This window comes from Sceloporus undulatus, chromosome 6 (genome assembly GCF_019175285.1).
Source record: "Sceloporus undulatus isolate JIND9_A2432 ecotype Alabama chromosome 6, SceUnd_v1.1, whole genome shotgun sequence".
In the NCBI taxonomy this organism is placed as follows: Eukaryota; Metazoa; Chordata; class Lepidosauria; order Squamata; family Phrynosomatidae; genus Sceloporus; species Sceloporus undulatus.
Genome location: NC_056527.1, coordinates 130,032,990 through 130,055,192, shown reverse-complemented (window position 1 = coordinate 130,055,192; position 22,203 = coordinate 130,032,990). Strand labels below are relative to the sequence as shown.

General features: G+C 42.3%; 1 protein-coding gene across 5 annotated transcripts in view; it reads left to right on the top strand.

Moving 5' to 3' along the window:
• ROBO3 (roundabout guidance receptor 3) overlaps positions 1-22,203 on the top strand; it is a 167,934-nt gene that overhangs the window by 67,736 nt on the left and 77,995 nt on the right. For all 5 annotated transcript variants that reach the window (XM_042476239.1, XM_042476240.1, XM_042476238.1 and 2 more), the window contains exon 2: positions 10,319-10,645. In XM_042476239.1, coding sequence (XP_042332173.1) covers positions 10,319-10,645 — 327 coding nt within the window. The remainder of the gene's footprint in view (positions 1-10,318; positions 10,646-22,203) is intronic.

Here is a 22,203-nt window from a genome sequence, read left to right as displayed (position 1 = left end):
AATGTTTCAGCAGCCCCAGCCAACATAGTGTGGAATGTGGGATTTACAGTCCAACAACATTTGAAGAGCTGTGTATTTTCCATAGCCTGCTCTAAAATAAGAGATCACTATCAAAGATAAAGGGCCAGTGTGGGGTAGTGGTTTTAGTGTTGGATTATGACTCTGGAGATGAGGGTTCAAATCCCCACTCTAGCATAAAAACCCATTGGTTGACCTTAGGTAAGTCACAATCTCTCCATTTGAGAAGATAGGAATGGAAAACTCCCTTTGAAGAAACTTGCCAAGAAAGGTAGGCTTGCTTTAGGATAAACATTACTGGTTACCAAGAGGCTCCTTTTTTAAAAAAGAAGTTTTGTGGTGGCTTCAGATAATTTACACAGATCAGGTATTTTCCTTTCCCCATCTCACTTCATGTTATGCATTCTGAATCTCAAGAGGCAGGCTACATAATTTCAGGGCTACATAGAGCAGTATGAGAGGGAGAAATAGCTGCATCATACCAACTAAGTCTGATTTACTACAGTTAGGGTTTAGCTCACTTAAAACAATAAGCTTTAATAATGTGAACTGCGTGCAAATTCAGCTTGGTGTTAGGGGTACTGTCGTAGGAACTTGTAAATGCTGTTTTTCCAGTTCCGCCTAAGTGAATGCCCTCTTGTTCATTTTCTTATCCCATTTGTGAAATGGAGAGGAATGATGACCATTGGATTCTTGCAATCAGTATACTCAATAGAAGTAATTTCCTGCATTTCTGAAATACCTGTGCCACCTCAGTAAGACTCAGTGAATATGTGCTCCCTTAGCACCTCTGCTGTTGGCCTTGAAGAAGACAAAGTGGAGCTCAGCAGGGAAATTGTTTTCTTTCTCCTGTTGGAGACATGATAACTCTGGCTGATTTGCAGAGCAGAAATGACAAGCCTGCCAGATGCATATCACATGAGACAGAGTGCTGAAATCCACTTAAAGGGAACCCTGGGAGGCTTCTATCAGAAGCAATGGCCTTGGGAAAGGGATTTCCTAGGCAGCAGGGAAATATCTATGTGTCTGCCCTATATGTGCTCCCTGGATACAGGCTTGCTCTGATGGCAAAGATGCCAGAGGGTCCTATAGGAAAAAGTAAAGAGTAGTGGAGGAATATTCGTTCAGATTTAAAAAAATGTAAGATTGTATGTTTAAACCTTGTTGAGTGTTGTCTCCTGTGTACATCAACCAGGAGCAGCCACATACAAGATCAGTAGACCTGTGCTAACCTCAGGTTGTGAGAGTTATTACAGTATACTTTTAGAGAGCAGGGAAGGACTGCTGGGCGAGATACACCTTTCCTCACAGACTATTCCAAACTTAGTTGTCCTCTGTGTCCACAAAATGCTGATTGATCCTTGAAGGAAAAAAAAGCCACCTGAGAAATGAGTGGGAAGGGGAATGGAACAGAAAGAGACCTACCGTGGTGTTGTGGTTTGGTTGCTGGACTATGACACTGGAGGCCAGGATTCGAATCCCAGCTTGGCCATGGAAACTCATTGGGTGACTCTGGGCTAGTCATACTGTCTCAGTTTCAGAGGATGTCAATGGCAAACCCCCTCTGAAGAAACTTGGCAAGGAAACCCCATGATAGGTTTGCCTGTTATTTTTAACTGCTCTTGAGTCAATCTCGATCCATAGTGACCCTGTGGATGACACATCTCCAAGACTCCCTGTCCTCCACTGCTCTGCTTAGTTTCTGCAAAGTCATACTCATTACCTCCATCTACCAAGTGGTCTTCCTCTCGTCCTGCTTCCCTCTACCTTTCCTAGCATTATTGTTTTTTCCAATGAATCGTACCTTCTCATGATGTGTCCAAAGTAGGCTAGATTAGATGTATGAAGGAGGAAACACATAGATATAAGCACATGGATATAACCATAAAGAAACGCATAGAGAGCACTATCTCATTGACTGGGTAACATCTTGATTTATATTATGGTGATTTTTAAAAATGTTCCAGAGTGTTGGGAGTGAAAATTCCCCATGTAACTCAGTGAGGAGGGGGAACCATGATTTTAATGTAGCTGGGAGTGCTGACCCCTTCTCCTTCAGTACACATAATCTCTTTGGGGATTTGCTTCTGCACGTGTTTGTAGAGTACATGCTTTGCTTGCAGAATGTTCTAGGTGCAGACCCTGACATCTTCCCTTGAAAAGAGGGTCAGATAGCCAGCAACCAGAAAGACTACTGCCTGAGGCAAACAGTGGCGAACAACTGGAGAGATGTGGCAATCAGAGTAGATAGTATTGGGCTAGATGGATGAATCTAGTTGACCTGATATAAAGAAGCTTCTGGTATTCCTAGTATGTAGAAGCAAAGGAAATAATTATTCTTTTGATCAGTGGTCCCCAAACTTTGATCCTCCAGGTGCTTTGGACTTCAGGTCCCAGAAGCCCAGTAGTCAGGAATTCTGGGAGCTGAAGTCCAAAACATCTGGAGGACCAAAGTTTGGGAATCATTGCTGTAGATTGTTGCGATTTTATGAGTGGCAATGTGATGTTGTGCCTTACCCATTTTGTGGCCAGAATCAAAGGAAAACATGTGCTCTTCACTTTGTTGCACGTTCAGTACCCTGGCCAGATTGTTACTTGTACCTTACTTCAACTCTGGTAATGGGGAAAGGCCCTTCCTTACAACTGAAAGCAGTGGACTATTTGATAGGGGTGTGGGGCAGGCCTTATAACAGCACAACTCTCTCTTCCACAGAGAATGACCATGGAACCTCAAAAGGAATGGCTGCAGAGCTACCACTGCTACCCTCCATCATTTGCTACCTGATAGGGCCATTCCTGTTTTTGTGGCTTCTTTGAGGTGTATGATGAAAGAAACATTTGCATGCATGTATGTGTTAAATACAGGTAATGTTTTCTTTGAATTTATATATATCAGCCATTCAGGCATAAGTGTTCTTCATACTCATTTATAGCTGGAGCACAGGAGACAGGGCACAGGATCCCATGCTGCCCAAATACTTTCTCCCTGACAAGAAAACCGCCCCCTCCCCAGCTTGCTTTATTTCATCTTTGGCTTGATGTTGCTTGCTCCAGTCATTCCTCATCATGTTGATGGTGTTTACCCACTTCCCCCCTCCCCTAATCCTACCTTGTCTGTTTGGATGCAAAGCTGCTGTTTATAATTATACTTAGGAGAATGGAAGGCATGTTCCTCGCTTGGCATCCCCTCCCCCTAATTCTCTATCACTTTCCCCCAGATTTATCATGGATTTACTGAATATTTTTCAATGGTGAGAAACTATCTGTGATGCAAATGGCTGCTTTCAATGCCATAGAAGTTAGTGGCAGCTTAAATACGTGTCCCTGAAAGCACTACAGGAGATATGTATAATACCACAGCACATACCTGCATTTGTCCCTTCCATGCTGTCAGCATAGTTGATGCTGCTGTTTTAATGCTGGGTTTGTAAGAAACTAGTTTTGAAGATGGCACTGTAGGAAATCCACCCCGACATCAGCATGGAAGTCTTGTTTCAGCACGCATGTGGGAAATTTCTGTTGAGTTCTCAGGCATGAAATAACTTTGCTCAGCCTGGAGTGAAGAGGCAGGCTTGTTGGCATCTGAAGAGCTGGGGGCAAGCCAGTATGGTAAAACATAGTAGAAGTAGCATCTAGAGATGCAATGAAAGGATGCATGTGGTTATCTGAAAATTAGGCAGCATTGTCACGCCCGTGTTTATGCACTGTGTCACTGAGTGAGAAGTAAGTTTTATTTGAAGTGATTTGTATGGGTTTTCCAAAGTGAGAGGCTGTGGGGTTTTCCCCCAATTATTTACAAAGTTTTCATACATCAAACAGAAAAATACATACCTCTACATAAAGATAATTGCTGTAGTCATTTTGGGGTACAAAAGGATCTCACTAAATTGTGGTAACCTGAAAAGTTTGGCAGCAGAGATATATAAACATTGCCTGTCATCCACACATGTATGTGCAGGTACAAACCGTAGAAATCTAAGGCAGAACTGCAACACAGCTTCTTATCTGTGCAAACTCTTGCCTCACACAACCATGCCTCTGGGTCACAATCAAATTGAGTTTGATTCCTTCTGCACATTTATGTTTCACAGGGCTTGTCAATTACTCAGTAGGGTTCAGTGCTTTCTGTGAGCCCATCTGAATGTGTTGTTGTTCTAAAGTCAGTTTTAAATAGACCTTTGAAATCAGTCATTCCAACCCATGATTAATGAACTGAATTTCCAAGATGTGTTGACAGCCATGGTTCCCAATGGCTTTTTAAAAGGAGATAAGGCAAATTTATAGAGGATAGTTCTATCCATGAGTATAAATCATGAGGGATAAATTGAATCCTTAGGTTCAATTGCTGGAGTGGAGTGGGGAATTAGAACCTTAGGTTTGGAAGAGACCACAAGGACTCCAGTCCCCTGCTATGAAGGAATGCACAACTAAAATACCCCTGGAAGTTGTGCATCCAACTTCTGCTTAAAGACCTCCAAAGATGGAGAGCACTAAGGTGATCATAATGGCTCTTACAGTAAAAAAAAAGTTCTTCCTAATGTTTAGGTGAGATCATTTTACTTGTAATTTGTATCTATTGTTTTGTGTTCTAGACTCTAGAGCAGTGCTTCCCAAACTGTGCCCTTTGAGAGATTTTGGACTTCAGCTCCCAGAAGCCTCAGCCATGTTGGCCAATAGTCTGGGATTCTGGGAGCTGAAGTCCAAAATCATGGACTTAAAGAGCACATTTTGGGGACCGCTAGTATAGAGCATCGGGGCGGCGGCGGGGGGGGAACTTGTTCGATTTTTCCACACAACATCCTGCAGATATTTAAAGATAGATATCATGTCATCTCTCAGTCTTCTCTTCTCCAAGCTAAACATAATTCCTTAAGTGGTTCCTCATAAGCCTTGGTATTCAGATGTTTCATCATTTGGGTTCTCCTGATTTGTATATGAAAAGAGTACCTGTGTGTCTAGGTTAGTCTTGGCAGCACTGACTGGCAGTGGTCTTTTTTGACTTTGGATTATAGCTTTTTTCACCCTACCTGAAAATGCTAGGAATGGAACTTGGGACCTTTTGCATGCAAGACATGTACTCTGACACAGAGGATGAAAAACTACCAGTCCATGTGCCACATCTCAAATATGCAGGATAACAAACTGTTTAAACATTGGAAGCTGTTTCATGGATCTGAGCTGTGATTTGCAAGCCAGAAGAAGCCATGACGTATAGTGGCAGAAGACTTCATACTCTATTGTGGACTTCCCAGAAGTATTGAACTGTCCAATGGAGTAGGTAGGAAGTTAGGCGAATCAGAGATGGAAATCATTCCTGTGTAGTCCTCTGGACATCTATTGTAGTCCTTGGGACCCCCATGGATACCTCACTGCTTGTAACTACTCCCCATCCATTTAAAAACCCATGAAAACACTTTGCAAATTCTGTAAAAGGCTTTACTGTACTGTGCTGTTTTGAAGTGGGTGTCTCAACCTCAAAACTGTAAAAAAAGAAAAGAAAACCTCCCAAAGCCATCCAAAATGTGGTGTCTTGCATTCCTCCAGAGCTCTGCAGGAGGCCAAAATAGCACACTGCAATTCTGTGGACTCAAGAGCATACCCATTCATGGTAATGTGGAAGGCATTAGGAAAAGAGAAAGATCTTATTACCTATGGATAAACTCTGTCAAGGAAGCTACAGACGAGTTATGCAGAGCAAGGATATTGATAACAAGTCTAGTGAATGTCATAAGGCCACCGTATGTTGAAGCTGATATGATAGCACATAACAGCAGTTTCCAGGTTCTGGTTCATGGCATGGGGTGAGTGGAATTAGACAAGCAGTTGGTACGGAAAGAGGTAAGCAGGGAAGTACTGAATTTAGGACCATCCATCTTATGTGAACCATAAGTAGTCTGACGTGGTATAAAGCAGAGCCTAGAAAATATATATATATGGATTCTAGATCCCAGGATCACAGTAGCCATGCTGGCTGTGGGATGGTAGGATCTACAGTCTAAACTGTAGTACAGGGCACCTTCCTTGTTTCAGAATGGCAGAAGTGTCTTTATGACCTTGAAACCTACAGTCTCGAGTACTTAAAGATTCCTATCATGTCATTTCACCCTGTCTGCCAGCTTAGTAATTATTGCCAATTTCTACCTGCGCCTGTCAACATTCCCAAGTGCCCAGTTTCTCAATTCTATTGACTTGGCGGCAGGACTATTTCCCCCAGATGTATTACTGTAAATTCCACCACCACTCCCCTCTGCTCCAGTTCCGGGTTCTCAATTCTTTTTCCTCTTTAGGCATTTCAGCAACTTTTCATTTTTGTACAATTCTACTTTCAAGGCCATATAATCTGTTCCTCATTTCCCCCTGCTTCTCCTCTTCTCTTTCTTCAATTAATATTTAATGGTTATGTCCAATACGATGGGTCCTAACTGCTATCTCTTAAGTGCTTCTTTCTTTTTTGCTGATCAGGGACTGGCTAGTGCTTTGACTACAGTTTGTTGTTGCTGTTGTTGTGTGCCTTCAAGTCATTTCTGACTTATGGTGACCCTAAGGCCATGGTTTTTTGGGGGGCAAGATTTGTTTAGGGGAGGCTTGCCATAGCTATTCTCTGAGACTGAGAGAGTGTTACTTGCCCATCCAGTGGCTTTACATGGCAGAGCCGAGATTTGAACCCTGGTCGCCATAGTCCAGTGCTCAAACCACTACACCACACTGGCTCTCTTGGCTTCAATGCTTAAGAAGAACCATGAGATTTGGTCTCCCAATATCTTTTTTAGGGAGCTTGGGTGGGGGTAGCGAGAGTGAGGTTTGGCTCCAATCTATGGTGCTAAATCATTGTCTTCCTCAAGGCTTTAGGTAGCCTTGCTGGAGAAAGGAGCCAGGCCAATATGAAGGAACAATACAGGTGATCTGATCAGAAAAATGGTGGATGTATGTGCTGGGGAAAGGAGAGTTAAAAGCTCCTTTTCTGGGTTGGGACTACGGTGGTGTTCTTCCAGACAAAAGCTCCTTGCCAATCTGTGACAAATCACCTCACCAACAATCAGTACAGATCTATTTTCTGCTCCTTCTTGCTGGTGGCTCCAACATTCCTTTCTGGCTAAGAGGAATTGGACAAAAGAGAGCATCAGTCAAAAGGGAATGGCTGTTCTCCTTGAGTAAGTGCATCTTGAGATGAATGACATCATCATTACAACAAGTAAACAAATCAATACCCAGAGAGCTTATCAGAGTTTAGGATTTCACCACTATTGATCACTCAAAGTCTGCACATAAAACTTCTCTAATACCTCATGTGAAGGCCTCATTCTTTGCAGGCTCAGCTGGGATAGAGGCATTGACGTCTTTGACTAGTGTCATGGGGTATCCTGTTTCTGCACAAATTAGGAATTATACTCCAGGTGAATATGAAATGAAGGCCTACATTTACTCTTGTAGTTGTCTTGGGAAACACAGACCCTCATTTGATATCCAAGAAAGTGGACTAAATCCAGTTTTACTTTCAGCTAGTTCTAACTCCCTGAAACGAACAGGTTTGTTAGGTTTGTTGTTGTTCATCGCTGTCAAGTTGACTTCATCTTTCTTGTGCACCAATGCTTTGACTGAGGCAGCCCCTTTTCTTTCATTGCCCCTCTAGATCTTTCCACTGCCCCCAGTGGGGCGGTATTGCCCACTTTGGGAAATGAATGAAATCTGTACTACCCCTCATGGTACTATATACCATTGTTTGTGATTGTTGGTATTTGTCCTGCTATTCTGTTTGATAAAATGCAAGATTTCTTTTGAAAATGTCCTAAAGTGGGTTTGTACACTTGCAGTAACTCCTCTTAGGCGTGGGGATATTTTTCAAGAACGTACCTGTAGTGTGTTGCCTGCCTCACAACCCAAAATGTTTGATGCACAGACAGTGGCCAGTGAGTTTCTTTCTGTCTGTCTTTTCTTACAGAATGAGGAAAGATGTGGGGAAATTCCAGAGACTCTGAGAGCAAGCCTTCAGTTCTGCTCTGTCTAAGGTGCTGAAAAGTCCTTGGGCAGCTCCCAGAGGGTTTAGCAAATGATTAAAGGGATTAATTCTGTCCGAGTCTTTATTTTCTAAGTTTATATAGCTGCCTGGAGTGTAATTTGTCTTACAGGGGGCTGTTTCTGCCAAGATTCATTTCTATGTACAGATAACCCAAGGGAGGCTCTAAGATTCATCACAGGCAGCAGAGAAATTAAGAATGGGTTGTTTTGTTGCAAAATGATAAATTCTGCTTGAATGCATAGGTTTGAGTGAGCCGTACAAGGACCAATTCAGGGGCCTTGTACTATTCTAGAGGCTGGATAAGATTATAGGAACCTTTTTTCCCAGGCAGCCTATAGGCTTCTTGGTTTCTTATTCTTGTCCTTAAGGGACAACTCCGCTCAGGTACTAAATGCACAGTGTGCACACACATAATCTTTACGTAGGATTTCAGAGAGCCGATGTGGCATAGTGGTTTGGGCATTGGATTATGACTCTGGAGTCCAGGGTTGGAATCACTGCTCATGCACAGAAACCCACTGGATGACACTGGGCAAGTCACCCACTCTCAGCCTCAGAGGATGGCAATGGTAACCCCCCCTCTGAAGAAACTTGTCAAGAAAACCCCATGATAGGTTTGCCTTGGTGTCGGCATAAGTAAAAAAATGACTTGAAGACACACAACAACATCATCAACAACAACAAATAAAATATGGAAGGGATCTGGTAGACTGTCTACTCTTCCAGCTTGATGGAAGAGATCCGAAGCTAGAACTTCCCCAGCTGTCCAGCTTGTCCCTGAAGACCTTCATTGAGGGAGAACTCACCCCCCCTCCAAAGTAATTGCTTCTTTTGTCAAATTGCTTTTACTTTCAAGAATCCCCCCCCCCCAGTTCAACCAAAAAACCCTACCATTTTGTAATTTAAGTCCTTTAGCTGTAGTCCTGACTCATGGGGCATCAGAGAACAAGCCATTGTCTTCTTCTATGTGACAGCCCTTCATATAACATGCCCCCATCCACATTTATTATCTCCCAAATTAAACATACTCAACATCTTCAAATTCACTGCATAGGTATTGTTTTCACACCACTGATCATCTTTGTTGCCCTCCTATGAATCCATTCTGGGTTGGCCACATTGCTCCCTAATGTGAGGTACCCAGAACTAGACACAATTTGACTGATGAAGTCTGGCCAGATTAGATTTCATGAGTTGTTGATATCAGTGAAAGATAAAAAGATATTAGCCGTTTCCCCTATCAACATTATATTCTTGTGATAAACTACAATCCTTTTTTTTACATGTATTGTTTCTATTCCAGGTATCTCCCACCCATATCTGTTTATTACGTATTTGGATGGCTCCTCCTGAAAAGCAGAACTTTGCATTTGTCTTTTTTGAACACAGTGTTCTTAATTTCACCTGGTTTTGTTTTGTCAAGGTTTTGTTTGAAGCATTCCTACATTATAGGGTTATGTGTTAAATGTCCTATTCCCATGGTGACGAACCTATGGCACACATGCCCTCTTTAGCACACAAAGCCATTTGTGAGGGCATGCAGAGGGACAGGAGTGCAGGGGAAGAGGAGGAAAAGGCACACTCATGTTCCTCCTCTTCCCCCACCCTCCTGTGACTTTAGCTGTCTTTGGAGAGCCAGCTGAAGGCATGGGAAGGCGTGGGGAAGAGGAGGAACAGGCACACACACTGGGTGACACCCGGTACAGGAATGCCTTTGAGTTTGGGCACTTGGTCTCTAAAAGGTTCACCATCACTGTCCTATGCTAAAGTTTAAAGCAACACTCTGGTTGTGTGTGTTGGGCATGGTTCATGGCACTGGAGGAATTGGGGCTAAACAGCTTTGTCACATTCTCTTTTCTTGGTTTGAATGTATCCTTCTTCCCAAAATACTAATTTGATTTTTAAGGAAAATATACAAAAACTATCCATCTTAAAGGGCACACTTGTGTAATTGACAACTTTCCACTTTTAAAATCCTATTAGGTAGACAGGAAATTACTATGCCTCACAATTGTTATTCATTCTAAAATTTCTGCTATCAATTTAGATTTACTGTACCTGTCCCTCCTTATGAAAAAGACGATCTGACTGGCCACTGTGGGAACAAAATGCAGGACAATGTTGGCCTTCACTCTGATCCAGCATGACTCTTCTCACATTCTTATTTAAGCCTATATTTGCCTGATAGCTGTCTATCTTGACCTTTTTGATTTTAGACTTGTAACAGGGTCTTTTCTGTGCTGTGTCTTCTAACCATTTCTCTTCTTACTCCTTACCCCATAGGTTCTCGTCCTCGCCTTGAAGATTCATCTCCACGGATAATAGAACATCCCTCTGATCTCATTGTGTCCAAGGGAGAACCAGCAACATTGAACTGCAAAGCAGAAGGTCGTCCCACTCCTATAGTTGAGTGGTACAAAGATGGGGAGCGAGTGGAGACTGACAAAGAAGATCCGCGATCTCATCGTATGCTGCTGCCTAGTGGATCCCTTTTCTTTCTGCGCATTGTGCATGGTCGGAGGAGCAAACCTGATGAGGGAGTGTATGTCTGTGTTGCCAGGAACTACTTGGGTGAGGCAGTGAGCCGGAACGCATCTCTGGAGGTAGCCAGTAAGTAGAATATTGAACAACTGAATGAATCAACATCCCACCAGTGATTTTATATTGGTCATTTTACTTCTTAGCTGATTCAGTGTCAGTGGGCAACTGTGTGGCCTCAGAAGAAGCAATGGTTAATGATTTTTGGATGAAGTATTGTGCACTATTGAAGCTGGTTGCCTCCATCTCAGTGGGGTAATGAACTCATTTCACATTTTGATTCTGAACTTGGATGCTTGGATAGCTCCTTTCAAGTTCATACTAAACTCTGGAGTGCATTCATTGCCCCAGTAACATGGAAGACACCAGCTGCTACTGAAATGTGTGAACCTGATCCTGAGCTTATGTGTAATATTCTTCATTACTGGGTACACTTCTGTTATACAGTGCTTCTATCTCTGAAATATTAGAGATGACCATTTCTTTTTGCAAGACAATCATTAATGTTCCATGTATGACTTAGTTCAGTGAGTGCTTATTCTTGGGATTGATCCTATGGAAACCATGACTCTTAAAATACACATTTACATCTGGTGAATTGCTGAGAATTCTTTGTCTACAGATTCTGTTTAACTCTTCCTCACAAAACCACAACTAGAGTTTCCTAGAAGAGAATTAATATTCATCTCATTTCCTTAGAGTCTGTAATATGACCTGAGAAAACACTGATCCATGCACACTCACACAGAAGCTCCTTTCTATCTAGAAGAGCATTCAGCAGTGCTGGATGAGAAATGAATGTTGGTCAAGCATAGTTGACTGTTGGTATCAGGATACTTGGGAAGAAGAAGTCCCTGCCCTTTTCAGGAAAGTGTCTTGGTGTTTTAATTGTGCATCAAATAACTTCTCTCTAGGAATGTGTGATTAGATGTCCTGAATATGCATCCTTAAGTATTCTGTGTTACTGTCCATCTCTAATATGTTATTTTCTCCTGCCCCAGTTTTCCCTCAGCTCCCCTTGTTCCATCAAGTCATATTGATTAAAATTTAAATGTCCCAACTGGAATGAAAAGAGAATGTTTCTGTTAATTGCATTCATTGGCAGGAATTTGGGGGTGTTTGCTTAAGCAAACGAGTTCAGCAAATGGTTGAAGGGAAGAATGATGAGGCCATGATAAGCAGTAGAGGAATGTATTTGCTATTTAGAAATTTCTGCCACTCCATCATGCCAGTGAGAGAAGAACATGCTCTTCCTCAAATAGTGCTGAATCTATGGCTGCCCGTTGGCTACATTTTAAGTAGATTTGCATGTTTGCTTCCCTGCCTTATCCTCCTCTTGCACCACCACCACGCATGCAGTTTGCTGCATTGCAGTGAAGAGATAAGAATGGCTGAGATACTCTCAAATTGGGACTGTTGGAGAGATACTTGCCTGTTTGGTTGAAGAGATTTGTACTCTATGGTTTTGTATTTGTTGTTGTGGTATGCTAAGCATAGCAGCAGTCTAAGTAGCCAGTAGAAGGGACTATGTGTACAGTCTGCCAACGATGGCTGCTATTGTATATCTTTTGAATTCCCTGGAAGAGATGGATTGGCAATTGGTAAAGAGCTGTATCCTCCTTCAGTATTCAACTTGGAATGCCCTTTACCAGTGTTCATTTCTTGGTATCCATGGGAAAGAGATTTGGCAGTCTTTGAAAACCAGAGAGCAGAATATGTAGCCTTCTAGATACTCTTGGAGTGTAAAATCTCATCATCCCCCTCTATTGGATTTGTGGATTCAAGGTGATAACAGTTGTGGCCTAGCAACATCTGGGGAGGTTTGTGTTTTCCACCTTAATGTAGACAGTACCACACTAGATTGATGAGTCATGTCAATTCAGTATAAAGCAGCACTCTCCTTGAGATAGAAAATACGGATGTTCATGTCAATAGCTGGAGAGTATTTAGAGTACATTTCTGAGAGCTTTTGCCTAAATGGTAAGAAAAGAACCCTGTTGGATCAGACCAGATCAGTTCTGGGGATAAAAACCATCCTGTGATCTGCAGGTAACATGTCAGTTAGTGAAGACTAGGGAGCTCTTGATGTTGTTGGACTACTAGTCTAGTGTGTTATCATGTTTTCCATGATGATCAATCAAATGTCCATAGGAAACCCACAAGCAGAACATATGGGAAAGCATTACTGATACTCAGAATCTTTTGATTCGCATATATCCATCATGGACTAGTAGCCATTGATAGCCCCATCCTCCATGAATTTGTCTATATGTGTGTGTTGTGTGCCTTCAGGTCATTTCTGACGTACAGTGACCCTAAGGGGTCATGGGGTTTTCTTGCAAGATTTGTTCAGAGGAGGTTTTCTGTTTCTTTCCCTTGAAGTTGAGAGCATGTGACTTGTCCAGTGTCACCCAGTGGGTTTCAAGGCTGAACTGGGAAACGAACCCTGGTCTCCTGAGTTGTAGTCCAGTGCTCAAATTACTATGCCACACTGGTTCTCACATGAATTTGTCTAATCCCCGTTTAAAACTTTCCACACTGATGGACATCACTGCACCTTGTGGTAGTAAATTACTCAGTTTCAGGATGCTGTTCATGAAGCAGCACCTCCTTTTGTCTATGCTGGATCTTCAGCTCTTCAGTTCCTTGGATGGTCCTGGGTTACAATGCTATGCAAGGAGGAGAAAATACTTTCTGTTGCTGTTGGAAACATTTTAGGGACCAAACATTTTAGGAACTGGTAGTTTTTCACTATGAAATGATAAATACTTGAGTGAAGGAATCTCACCATTTTCTGAGATTCCTTTCACCCCACTGCCCCTCATCTTGCTCACTTTCTAACAAAGATAAGGCAAACACTCCTTTGATAAGTCCATTCATTCCTGATTATAGACTCTTTCTAGCAACTTGTCCAGCAGCATTCCTGGCAGGAGTCTCTGGTGTGTCTTTCACAGAGCAAGCAAACAGCCCTGTGGCTTGTGGATTCGGAAGAGATCCAGGTTTGTTATTTATTTACCCTGACCTCAAAACCAATCTCCTGCATGGCTTTCCAAGGCACTCTGAACCCATTGTCTTCCTTAATGGTTTTATGGAGACAAAGATCTACAAACAAACAGTGCAGAAAAGCACCCAGGCCTGCTGAAAGTGACACAAGATGAATGATGGCCTTGCCCTAGACAAGGCCAAACATGGGTTGGAAGTGGAGTGGGGGAATGAAACTTTATTTTTGCTAAGCCTTTGGACTCACTGAGTTTCTGCTCTTGAAATGTGAGGGAAGGTAAATGCTTTGCTTGCAAATCCTCCATGATTTGTGGCTATTGATAACGGATTATGGCTTCAAAATAATGCAATCAAAAGAGTGTGCTGTGGTCAAGGTAACTGGTCAAAATGTGGACTGGACATCAAAGGGAAAGTAATAAAATGGTTTTCTGTGAAGCTAAGGCATCGGTGGGTCAGTCATGGGGGCTGAAGCTAGTGATGACTCTATAGTGGTCGATTGTTCAGAAAAGATGGGAATTGCTAGTCTCTCTTGCAGAGTCTTGTGTGAACCTTGACTTTTCTTTTTAATATGTAGGACTTTCTCGCTCTTTTATGCTGGTGTAGGATGAAAGAATGATGATGTGAGTCCTAGGCTTGCTCGGTCCAAAATCATGGTTTGGTAGTACAGATTGTTTACCTCATTTCAATGCATACCGGTTTGGTAGATGCTGCCCCTTTCTCCTGCAGATAATTGCCGTGGTGACTGCACGTTGTGGCAATGATGCACCATGAAAAAGGAGCTGCAAAATGTGGCTGCCGAGGTGCCCTTAGTGCCCGGGAGCGGTGTGGTGACGTCCATTGTGCACCATGCTGTTTGGATGCAGTGCACAAGGCACGTCATTGGCACGCACACCGTGTGAATGTGTGTGCACAAAAATGGCACCTGGACAGCGCGGTAGGGCTCAAGAGCATGTGAACGTTCTGCTCTCCCAAGCTCTAAAATCAGCCCCAGACCAACGCTTTGTTCCAGTCTGTACTGGGCCTTAGAGTAGAAACATAAATTCATGTACAAAATTGGAAGTTGTCATCTGAAAGGACAACTCTGGATCTTTGAAAGGGCCATAAACAAATCCTCAGTTTTACTCACAAATATTTGGAAAGACACACTTTTTATCCCCTCCTCCACACTTTGAAATACAAAATGTCTAGATGTTTTTCTGGCTTGCTGCTTGTATTGGGGGACAATCCAGAATTGAATAGCTTCTTTCAGGGGAAAAGCTAGCATAATTCAAAGTAGCTCTTCACCATTTTCCTTTTAGTGTGCCTAAGAGAGCCCTATGATAGAAAACAGCCACTCTGTTTTCTGCTGATGCCACTTGGGGGCTAACATGTTTTGCAATAAAGACCATATTGGAAATCCTGTTGGGATTATTTTGTTTGCCTCATTTCAATGCATATCAGTTTGCCTGAAATTCATACCAGTTTGCCATTGCTACAATAAGCATTTTGGCCACAGCCAAGAATATGTTTATTTTTAATCTTCACACACACACACACACATTTTAACTGTATTGCTTTTAAATTGTAAATTGTCTTGAGTCTCAATTTTGAGAGGAAGGTGGGATATTCATCATCATTGTCATCATCATCACTACCATAATCATAATCTGTTGTTGTTGTGCGGAATAATAGGAGCATTCTTAGACAGTTTGGGAGATGGTATTTCAGTCTAACTCACATACCTAAGCATTCAGCCATTGTCCTAAATGCTAATCTCTTTTAATTTAATCTCTGCTTAATTCAATTCACAGGGAGATTAAATTCTCCACTGGCAGAAGTTTTCATACAGGTTGTTGCTGTTCTGTGCCTTCAAGTCATATCCACTTATGGCAAACTTAAGGTGTGCCTATAATGAGGTTTTCTTGGCTAGATTCTTTCAGAGTGGGGATGCTTCAGACTGAGGCTGAGAGAATGCGAGTTGCCCAAAGTCACCCAGTGGATTTCCATGGCTGATTGGGGATTTGAACCTTGATATCCAGAGCCATAGTGCAAAGCTCAAAGGACTACACCACACTGACTTTCTTCCATTGTGGAGTTCTGTAATAAAAATTACTTGTTTGGGGGAAAGCCAAGCTCAGCATGTTAGCCTTGTGCCCTGTTTTTAGCTAGCAACGCCAACATTATTTACACCAGGGCTGTGGAGATGGTGTGCCAAACCTACTCTGACTACAACTCCTCTATTTTTCATGTCTCCCACTCTGACTCCTTCATAAATGGCATATTAATTAGTAATTAAAAATGTACTATAGTAAAATAGTGGCACAAGGCACTTCCCCTCCCCATGTCAATTTGTTTGTGTATTCTTGCATGGCAGGGGATTGGAATGGATGGCCCTTGAAGTCTCTTCCAACTCTATGATTCTATGATTTAGAAATTATTCCTGTAACTGAAACAGAAATTCATTACATCTGAACATAGTGTGGAAGATGTTGAGGTTTGTGCCTGCTCATTCAGCTATCCAGGTACTAACCACTCTTGTTTTTATGATTCTTTCTCTTTGAATTGGAGTTGGATTGAACAACTTCAAAGAGAGGATTGATAGTTTTTCACATGGAGGAGTCTCCTGTGTAAACTCAGTCTAATGGCCACCCTGTCCTCTATGGAGGCTCTTTTCCATGGATGGGGAAACTTTTGGCCCTCCTGATGTTTTGGACTACAACTCCCACAATCCATTGCAATTGGCTGTGCTGGCAGGGCTTGTCTGGAAATTTAAGCCCCAAACACCCATAGTCGAAGGTTTTCCATCCCTGCTCAAGCCATCTTCCAAATGTTCACAGTTTTCATGGAGGTGTCAGATGTGTGTTTTGCCAATAGTGCGTCACCACTCAGAGGAGAAGAGGGTGAACCGCTTTGATAACTTGAATTATTGTGATACCTTATACTGGCACTTAGTGTTATGCTAAGGCACAAGCTGAATCTAGTGCTTGGCCCTTCCACTCAAAGGGTTCCCTCTCTTTCAGGGTAGTTTCAGCCATGGCTTTTAATGAAAGACTCCAAGAGGGATCGTGTTATGTCCGCTTGAGAGATTTAAAGGATGTGGGGTCAAAGATGAGCTCCCAGCAGGGGAAAAGAGCCTTTAAATGGGAAGAGGAAGAAAGGGTTGAGCGAACAGCAACTTTAGGGTGGAGCACAGGGACCCAAGCAGAACTGTCTTTTGTCAGGGTCTGAGGCAGCTTTCTGGCACCAATGAAAAGACTGGCATTCTTGTCCCCCCTTCCCCCTTTTATGTGTGGCTCAGGAAAAGCAGAGAGGAAAAACATCTCTTCTTGTAGCAATTAGTGGACATCCTGACCTCCTGAAAAGTCCCTCTCATGGCCCAAATGGATTTTCTGTTCTTCTTCCATTAAATGATGGATGAGGCCACAGGTAAATGGTTGAAGCATCCCCCATCAGAGAAGATGATTGGAAAGGGGTGGGTGGGTGGGTAGCTGGGTACTGGACTGCAGATAACATCTGGTAATGAGCATGATGAATGGAATGAGGCCATTTCCAGGTGAATTTGCCAGAATGGTCTGGTTGGCATGGGCTCCGAGATCTAAGTGGCTCCTACGAAAGGATCTTAGGGAAGGTGTGTGTCCTTGGCTTGTTTGAAGTATCTTATCTGAAAACTTTTGCTGGAGGACTTTAAGACTAGGATAACTCCCACTGTCAGAATGATAGTTTGTGAAAGTCATTGTGACAATGAATGCTGTTGACTAATGTAATTGTACTTTTATCATATAGTGGTAATATCACATTCCCTATTAATGGTATCACGTTAGAAAATTCAGATAGTCAACGTGACATTACAAATGCCAAATCAATCAGGAAATGACCTCAGAATCCTACCTGTCATTTTCTGTTCTGTCCAAGGAAGGTTTCATGATGTTTGAAAGACTGCAGATGACTGCATCAGGAGAAATTGGAAATAAAAAAGTCTCTTGTAATAGCACTCAGATGATCTCCATCTTTTCCCCCCAGATGGTTGTCTTTTTTAGTTCAGCATCTGCGTGATGAAGAAGCTTTGGGAATAGTAGGTAAAAGAGACTTCTAACGTGTGGGGAAAACTTGAAAGCTAAGAGAAGCATTTGGACCTGCATTCTTGCTTCTGTTTCTTGTGATGCACAAACACACACACACACACACACACACACACACACACACACTCCCCAGAGGAATCTAAGCCTTCATAGATGAGGTCTGGGGTGAAACCATTGCTCTCTGAGGTGTTTTGGAGACAGAATTGCATCCAAGACTCTGAAAACAGACTGACAGGCCTTTGAGAGTCAGGGCTCAGCATGGGCAGTGTCTTGGAACACTAGCCAGCCATCTCTAAACTGGAATTATTTATTGATTTTTGTGTCACTTCTCAGTCCATTACCCAGACAGGATGCATTCATGTAATTTGGAAAAGGGGGCAGCTGCTGGATAAACAAACCAGTAACATATTTCTTGCCAGGTTATATACCATAGTTCCCAACTCAGCAGTGTGGAGTTATGGCAAGTGAAGGAACAGGGGAATGGGATGCTAACAATCTCTCTCCCCCCCCCCCCCCTCTTTGCTACAATGTGGAGAAAGATTAACTTCTTGGCCCAGGCTGGGAGAGGCTCTGTGCTCTTAACAGCTAACCTAGAAGCGCCTTCTTGCTTGAAGAGTGGTGATGCATCTTGGAGGCAACATTAAAAGCCTGGTTAGTTACAGGGTAATTTCGGCGTTCTGTGGTTTCCATACATTTTTAGCCTTGTTAGCTTGGAATGTCGGTTGTGAGATGGCACAAGAAAAACACAATAAACAAGTCAGTCCTGTAAGCAAGTTGCACACACATCTCCTCCAGTTTGCAACTGTGCATTTTAAGCAAGAATTACAGTCTAGCCGGAACATTTATCTTGTTGTTGGAATCAGTCTAGCTTTCTTGCTTACAGTCTATTTTGCTCCTTGTTTTTGGACAGCAATGGGTTCCCCTCCCACCCCCCTTTTCTCCCCATCTTATGGAAGAGAGACTTTCTAGTGATAAAGTGAATCCTCTCCAGGGAAGGTGGTCATGTGAGTGAGTCATTAGTGGGTTCGGCCCCCCTTCCTATCCCACAGGGGGTCCCTGAGCCACACAGAGAATAGGAAGATAAAGGGTCCATCCAGGCCTGGGCTATTCAAACCTAGGAAATGAGTGATATCTAAGAGCAGGGAATTAAGTCATTTCCGAAGTAATGGGAGTCCTTGGGGTCACGCTTTCAGCCTTTGGCTTGATTGTACTCGGGAATTTACTTGGGCAAAATTAGGCTGTGTTTTCCTTTCATTTTGGCAACATGAAAAGATTAATTTCAGTTTGAACCAGAGAAGGCCATAGAGATGCGAAGGGAGCCTCTTTGTTTTGCATCACAAATAATCACTGCTCTGTATTTGGGCTCCTGTATAAAATGATGAGGCAGACCAGGATTATCTTTGTGTCTGATTTTGTCCCTTACCACACCCATGGACCAATGTCAGTTTGTGAAACTTGAGAGTTTGGTTGCTTCACAGAGAGTCTCCAGGAAAGAAACAGTTCTTGCCAATGGGCAAAAATATTATACCCTTGGTGCATAATAGGAGGAACTGCTGGTCCCCAAGTCAAATAGTTTAAGAAGCACTGCCCTAAGTCACCTTCCAATTCTGCTTCAACTTATGCTTGTTTGGTTCCATACTAATGCCAGAATCCTGAGAAGAAGGCCAGGCAACAGAGGAGGAGGAGGAGGAGGAGGAGGAGGAGGACGGGCAAATACTTGCCCTACAAGGCTCCTCCGCTGCTTGGATTTCTCTTGAGGAAAGGCCCAGGTAGAGGAGAAAGAGGAAGGAATTAATATTAACAACAACAATAATAATATTAATATTATTAATAATAATAATTAATATTTTAATTAATAATTGATATTTAATTAAAACCTATTTTAATTTTGGCCTCTTCCTACTGCCAAGTTGTGCAGATCTGATCTACATGATGAACCAGCTCTCTGTAATGACCTACCAAGTGAGTTAAAAAGTTTTACCATATGTCTTCACCGAACTGGAAATGAAGAGTTGAAAGGGTGTATGCTTCATTTCAAATTCGCTCTTCCTCTTTCATTTAAGCAGGGGGCATAGCAGACCTCTGATTTTCCACATACATCCTGTGGTTGCATGCACACAGTGACAAATTACTACACTGACTATGCTTTAGAAGGAACAGATTTGCTATGTCCACACATTCTTCAGCTGGGTGTGCTGGATATTGGATCCTGTACAGCCACAGCAAAGGAACTGTTCCTTCATATGCATATGCATGTGGTAAAACTCTTTTTTCCATTTGGTGTAGGACAAATATATACACACACATATGTACACTTAGACATATATACATGTATTTGTGTGTGGGTGTGATACCTGGATGGCAGGTCACTTTAGGTTTTAGCAGCTGAAGAAGGCAGAAGCTGAAATGTTTTGCTAATTTATTTATGAAGCTCTTTTTGTTAATCACTCTAATGAGTACATATTTTTAGTGACTAACTGGATCCTTCTGGGATCCAGAACCAACTTGTCAGAAATGCTCTTTGTTTTTAATTTGTTGTTGTTGTTGTTGTGTGTATGCGCACGTGCATGTGCATGTATGTACATTATTTTTGTACACAATATTCAGAAATGTTACACTTAAAATTTTATAAGTTATTCACATATTCCATGGCATATCACAGGCATGAGCACACCGTGTCAATGTCACATTGAGCTGCTTGTGTATAATCACTTTCATGTATGCCATAAGTTGCAGATAGATTTCCCTAGCCCTGACCTGTGTTTCCCTTTAACAAGGAAAAGCACCCCTGTTGCTGTGGAAGTGAATTTAACGCACAGGTTGAGAGATGTGCTTCCGTGTTCAGTAAAACCATAGGCTAAAACATGTGCTTCCTTCCTCTTGCAGGACGCAAACAGCTAATATGTCTGTCCACTTTCATTTACTGCACTTTGCACAGTGCTAATTACAGTGCATTCAAACACAAGGCCTGGTTGGTTTGCATCTTTGTTTTTCCCTTCTTGTTAGGTGCTGTGGTTTACATGCGTGGTGCAATGGATGATTCTGCACCAAGTGGGATATTAAACCTGCCTTCTTAAATATGCAACAGTCAACACTACATGGTTAGGGTTGACTGCTCTGCCCCTGAATGGGAAGCCAGACAGTTAATTTGCCCCGACAAGCTGCACTGCTGTTGGGTAATGTCTGCCTCATGGAAACAATCTTGGAAGCCATCTGCCCCAGCTGTGGCCCTGTGCCTTACAGGCTGAAACAGACGCTACACAGCAGCACAGAGGTAGATTGGCCAAAGCCTAAGAACATCAAGTGATGCCAACTGGGTGGTACTGTATTTATGCATTTCATTTCTATTCTCCAATTCTGTAGAGAGATTTAAGGCATGTACTGTACTGCTTTTTAAAAAAACACTGTCATTCACCTTTTTTCATTCATTCTAGATGGGTTTTACCATACTCTCATGCCAGGTTAATTAGTTGACAGTAAATTGCCCAAGAAGCTGCAGGATTCACATGGATATATATCTGGAGACATATGAGCTCAGGAAGACAGTGGGTTCTCCTATAGAGAATTTTTAAGCATCCTCCAACTGTAGCTTCATCATTGAGACAATGATATAAAAGGCCTGGAAGGTCCAGCTTCATCCCCTGAGACAGTGGCAAGGCATGCAGGATGATTTGTCTTGTGGCATGTATTTTTGTCAAGTTCAATTTTAGTTGTCTCTCCACAGGGGGCTTCTATTGTTGCATGACTTTCGCTCCCCCAGCAGACAATTCCACAGTCTGATGCACTTCACTGTTGAGAATTTGTCACATCCAGCATAATTTTCCCATTTCCTAAGTTAAGCTTTATGTCACCTTCTCTATTTTCTGTTTCACAGATACAGGTTATGTCCCTCTGGGTCTGTCAGTCCATCTTGGCAATCCATCCTCCTCCCTTCTTTATTATATTTTCGTCTTCAAAAACTAATTCATTTTCTGTTCACAGGTTATAATGCTGCTCACTTTTAAGACACCCTTTTGTCTTTTTTGCTTCCAACAGCTTCACACAAACTAATTCTTGGAATGAACAAAGTGATTGTTTGAAGGGACAGCCACATCAGTGTATTCTGAGGTTATTCTGGGAGTTGTAGTCTCCCAGCACAGCCTTTTGGAGCTCTGCCTACACCTTTGTTGTTATTGTGATGGTGATGGAGGTGGTGCACCTTCAAGTTGTTTCCAACTTTGATGGCCCTAAGGTGAACCTATCATGGAATTTCCCCATATCATAAAGAAATGGGCAGGTTTTGAGATTTGGGGATCTGTTTGGTTTTTAAACCAGAAACCAAAAGATCAATCAAGCAGATACAAGTACAAATCAATGATGGAGAAGAGGGAGCAGCAGGCAAATACAGATCTATTTCTGAATGACTAAGGAGGAATTCTTACATTGGACTCTTAAACTGAACACAAAGATTTTAATCAAAGTCATCATCAATTCATATTCTACCAATAAGAAAAGCAAGGCTAAGAGCAAAATGATCATTAGTACAATATCAGCTATGGCATACAATGTGAACATCAGGAATTCCAGTAGACT